General features: G+C 38.7%; 1 protein-coding gene across 1 annotated transcript; it reads right to left on the reverse strand.

Annotated features, from left to right (window-relative positions):
* Positions 1 to 2394, reverse strand: LOC121008101 (protocadherin gamma-B5-like). Its single transcript, XM_040440486.1, has one exon. It carries the CDS (start codon positions 2392 to 2394, stop codon positions 1 to 3), a length of 2394 nt encoding a protein of 797 aa, XP_040296420.1.
* Positions 2395 to 5738: the final 3344 nt, after the last annotated feature.

The raw sequence follows: 5738 nt of genomic DNA on the forward strand, positions 1-5738 counted from the left end.
CTAGCAGTAGCTTTTTTGGGAACTCAAATCGAAGCAGTTTAATGTTCTACTTACTTGTGTATTACTCTCAGTAGGCATGTTAACCATCATAGCATTCTCTGCAACAGTTGGATTTTCTGTATCAATAAGGTTGTCTGTAGGTACATTCTGCACTGACTTCAGATAAGCAATTTCATTCTGCTTTGAGTCCAGAGTCACACAAACATCATATGAGAATGGGAAAGGTAAACTTGTATCACTGATCTCAGAAGGACATCCCAGGGTGAACTGAGGATACACATTTCTATTATAAGTTCCAAAAGATGTTGGGTTATGAGTTTTTTTGCATTTAAAAATTACAGTGATTAGCACTGTCACAATAAATAACAGGGAGATGAATGCTATAGCTACTACAAGGTAGAATGTTGCATTAGAAGAGGTTGATGAGTTAGTGGGATGGCGTGTTATCTCTGGAGCAACTTGTTGAAAATTCTCAGCCACAACCAAGTTCAATGTAACTGTAGATGACAGAGATGGGACTCCATTATCCTTCACTAGAAGCACAAGTTTTTGTCTCAAAGATTCCATATCTGGAAGGTCTCGTCTAATTCTGACTTCACCAGTATATTGGCCAATGGTGAATAAAGAAGGTTCAGGAACTTGTAGTAAATGATAGGAGAGCCAGGCATTGTGTCCAGAGTCAGCATCCACTGCAATCACTTTGGTGACCAGATAACCTTTCTCAGCAGAGTGAGGAATAAACTCAAATAAGGCTGATCCCTCCGTGTCTGGTGATGGGTAGAGAATCTTAGGAGCATTATCATTCTTATCAATAATACATATCCTCACTGTGACATTACTGCTTAGAGGAGGAGATCCACTGTCTTTAGCCATCACTTGGAACTGAAATTCCCGCAATTGTTCATAGTCAAAAGATCTCTGGGTATAGAGAACTCCAGTCACTGAATTTATGGAAACATATGATGAGACTGGAATGTCATCAATATTTCCATTAATGATAGAATAAATGACTCTAGCATTCTCGTTTTCATCCAAGTCAGATGCATGGACACCCTGTATTGATATTCCAGTTGGGGTATTTTCAGGAATATAGGAAATATAAAGAAGTTTTCCAAAATCTGGTATATTGTCATTTACATCTGAGACAGTAATATGAACAGTTTTTTTAGTTACCATTGGAGGAGAGCCTTCATCTTCTGCTATGATTGTGAGGTTATATTCTGGGGTTGTTTCTCTGTCAAGTGGACCTACAGTTACAAGTTTGTAATAATTATTAGATGATGGAACTAATTTAAGTGGCTTTATATCTGTTATGTGGCAGTTCACTTCTCCATATTTCCCAGAATCCAAATCCTTTACATTAATTAATGCTATAAGAGTCCCAGGAACAGAATCCTCTGGAATTGGTGTAGACAGTGATGCAATTGTTATCTCAGGAGCATTGTCATTAACGTCCATAATTTGTATGAAGACAGTACATTTAGCAACTAGGCCTCCACCATCAGCTGCTTCGACAGTTATCTCATAAGCCTGAGTTATTTCATAGTCTAGTTTTCCGATGGTTTTAATGACGCCTGTCTGAGAATTAATAGTAAATGCTTGTTTTGCATTTTCAAGAATATGGCTAAATGAATATGAGATATCTGAATTTGATCCTTCATCTTTATCGCTGGCATTCAAATGTAAAGCTATATATCCAATTGGCAAATTTTCATTTAAACAAATTTTATAAGTTTTTTGACTAAATACTGGATAGTTGTCATTAGCATCCTGAACATCAATCTTGATAATAGCAGTTGCACTTTTTATTGGTTTTCCTCCATCAGAAGCAGTCAAAATTAATTCATATTGTTGTTGCTTTTCACGATCTACAGACTGAACTAAAGTGAGTTCAGGATATTCCACTCCAATATGAAGTTTTTCCACTAAAGAGAAATGTGGGTTGGGACTTAGCCTATAACTCTGTAAAGAATTGATACCTAAATCTGGATCTCTGGCATGCTCAAGAACAAATCGTGCGCCTGGTAAAGTGAATTCACTAATCGCAATATAAAAAATATCTTTTGAAAAACTTGGTGGGTTATCATTTATGTCTTGGATTTCAACTTTTACTGAATAAACATTTACTGGATTTTCTGCCAAAATTTCAAGATCTAGAAGGCAGTTTTGCTCTGGCCCACAGATCTCCTCTCTGTCTATCCTGTCACTGACATATAAATTGCCATTTTCTGTGCTGATATTGAATAAATTCCTGCCATGCTGAGAAACAATCCTTAATTTTCTCATTTTTAGGTTGCTGCCATTCAATCCTAAATCTTCGCCAACATTCCCAACAACAGAATTTAGCTTCAGCTCCTCTAGAATGGAGTAGTGGAATTCATTACAAGCAGCCATAGCAAAAAAAGAAAAGTAGAAACATAATACTTGCCATTCCATGTCCTGTGTATCCTGTGTATAATAAAATGCTGAATGCTTCTAACTGTTCTTTTAGTATCCAAATACAGATAAAAACTGAGGAATTGTAAGGAAGGAATACAGAAATACAGTCTGGTTTCTTATTCAGATCTTAAATATCTGTATATAAAGCAAAAATCACTAGCTCCACATGCTGTTCAGAGAGCTTTTCTGTTATATTAGGTAACAGCACCATCATGAGGACTAATTTAGGTACTACAAAAAATATTTCCCTTTAATATAGGAGATGGTTTTGAACATTTTATTTTATCTATTTTTATGACTTTGTATGATTTTGATTATATGGTTTAAGCTCAGACATATATGTGGATGGATGCCCAAAGACACTTATTTAAATGTACAGAAACATAAAGACACAAACTATGCATAATAAACATTATTATTTTTAAACATTTTTATAATAATTTTATTATAATTAATAGTCTAAGGGTCCATTCACACGTCCGCAAAATGGGTCCGCAAAATTGCGGAACGGGTGCAGACCCATTCATTTTCAATGGGGCCGGAATGTGCTGTCCGCATCCGCATTTGCGGATCCGCACTTGCGCATCCGTGCTTCCATTTCCGCAAAAAAATAGAACATGTCCTATTCTTGTCCACAATTTCGGACAAAATTAGGCATTTTCTATTATAGTGCCGGTGATGTGCGGTCGCAAATTGCGGAATGCACATTGCCGGCGTCTGTGTTTTGCGGATCTGCAAAACACTTACGGACGTGTGAATGGACACTTAAGCTAATTGAGCTTCAGATCATAGATCCAAAGTCAATTCATTCAAAAACTTCAATTTTAATGCTATCTTCCTATAGCAACAAAATTTATGAGCTGCGTGTAGGCTTCAGCTCTATTATCCGAAGCTCGATTTATTCAAGACTAATATTAATGTTTTCCCACTGAAATTTTTCATTTTGAAATACTGTAATTATTTTCTAAAGTCTATCTTTAGCGATGTGAAAAGTTTTTAAAAAATTGATTTGGCAGCTTTGCCAAACTTTGTCAAGAAAATCAATTAGTTACAAATTACTTTGTCATGAATATCTTTTTGTTGGATGGAGCAGGCGCAATGACAGGGAACGGCGATCGCACCAACCCCATTATTTATCCCCTCAGATGAGCATTCAACGCTGATCCCATCTTATAACCACATTTATCTCCTAAAGGGTTAATCCGATGTTAACAAAAAAATTAAATTATACTCACCTCATTTTTTGCTTGTATTATTCAAATTTTAAACACAAGATAAATAAAAGGACATATACAATTAAAATATAAATAAAAAAAAGAAAGAGAAGAAATTAAACAAATTGTATAACTTTAAATGGTAAATAGTTAGGGAGAAAAATTGCTGTAACTTAATTTTTTCCTTTGTTTTCAAATCAAGAAAAGGTGCTTGCTTTGCATATATACACTGCTCAAAAAAATAAAGGGAACACAAAAATAGCACATCCTATATCTGAGTTAATTAAATATTCTTCTGAAATACTTTGTTCTTTACATAGTTGAATGTGCTGACAACAAAGTCACACAAAAATAAAAAAATGGAAATCAAATTTTTCAACCCATGGAGGTCTGGATTTGGAGTCACACTCAAAATTAAAGTGGAAAAACACACTACAGGCTGATCCAAATTTGATGTAATGTCCTTGTGAGGTGGCGGACGGTCTCCTGAGGGATCTCCTCCCAGACCTGGACTAAAGCATCTGCCAACTCCTGGACAGTCTGTGGTGCAACGTGGCGTTGGTGGATAGAGCGAGACATGATGTCCCAGATGTGCCCAATTGGATTCAGGTCTGGGGAATGGGCGGGCCAGTCCATAGCATCAATGCCTTCGTCTTGCAGGAACTGCTGACACACTCCAGCGACATGAGGTCTAGCATTGTCTTGCATTAGGAGGAACCCAGGGCCAACCGCACCAGCATATGGTCTTACAAGGGGTCTGAGGATCTCATCTCGGTACCTAATGGCAGTCAGGCTACCTCTGGCGAGCACATGGAGGGCTGTGCGGCCCTCCAAAGAAATGCCACCCCACACCATTACTGACCCAATGCCAAACCGGTCATGCTGGAGGATGTTTCAGGCAGCAGAACGTTCTCCACGGCGTCTCCAGACTCTGTCACGTCTGTCACATGTGCTCAGTGTGAACCTGCTTTCATCTGTGAAGAGCACAGGGCGCCAATGGCGAATTTGCCAATCTTGGTGTTCTCTGGCAAATGCCAAACGTCCTGCACGGTGTTGGGCTGTAAGCACAACCCCCACCTGTGGACGTTGGGCCCTCATATCACCCTCATGGAGTCTGTTTCTGACCATTTGAGCAGACACATGCACATTTGTGGCCTGCTGGAGGTCATTTTGCAGGGCTCTGGCAGTGCTCCTCCTGTTCACAAAGGCGGAGGTAGCTGTCCTGCTGCTGGGTTGTTGCCCTCCTATGGCCTCCTCCACATCTCCTGATGTACTGGAATGTCTCCTGGTAGCGCCTCCATGCTCTGGACACTACGCTGACAGACACAGCAAACCTTCTTGCCACAGCTCGCATTGATGTGCCATCCTGGATAAGCTGCACTACCTGAGCCACTTGTGTGGGTTGTAGACTCTGTCTCATGCTACCACTAGAGGGAAAGCACCGGCAGCATTTAAAAGTGACCAAAACATCAGCCAGGAAGCATAGGAACTGAGAAGTGTTCTGTGGTCACCACCTGCAGAACCACTCCTTTATTGGGGGTGTCTTGCTAATTGCCTATAATTTCCACCTGTTGTCTATCCCATTTGCACAACAGCAATGTGAAATTGATTGTCACTCAGTGTTGCTTCCTAAGTGGACAGTTTGATTTCACAGAAGTGTGATTGACTTGGAGTTACATTGTGTTGTTTAAGTGTTCCCTTTATTTTATTGAGCAGTGTATATACATGTTTTAGCTAACTCATTAAAACATTCTTATTTCAATTCTCTTAGGTATTCCTTTATTTTAAAAGAAGGCAGTTTATACAACTTAATAAACAACTTACTTATTTTGAAAAAGTAACACATTAATAAAACTGCAAATTTATTAAATATAAATTGCAATGTAAATATTTAGATTTTAAGAGACACATTTATTAAGACCAGCGGTTCTGCCGATGTTATAAAGAGGCACTTTGGTGCATCAAGTGCCAGTTCTAAATGTAAGACAGCTTATGAGCTGTCTTTCATTTAGCCAATATTCTATGCCTAAAACAGGTGTCGAGAATGATGAATGAGATGAGCCTGCCTGCCCTTCCCCGCCCACA

Source organism: Bufo bufo, chromosome 1, assembly GCF_905171765.1.
Source record: "Bufo bufo chromosome 1, aBufBuf1.1, whole genome shotgun sequence".
In the NCBI taxonomy this organism is placed as follows: domain Eukaryota; kingdom Metazoa; phylum Chordata; class Amphibia; order Anura; family Bufonidae; genus Bufo; species Bufo bufo.

Bases quoted from the DNA above. Each gene is read 5' to 3' on its own strand.
- LOC121008101 (XM_040440486.1), bottom strand. From the start codon at position 2,394: ATGGCTGCTTGTAATGAATTCCACTACTCCATTCTAGAGGAGCTGAAG.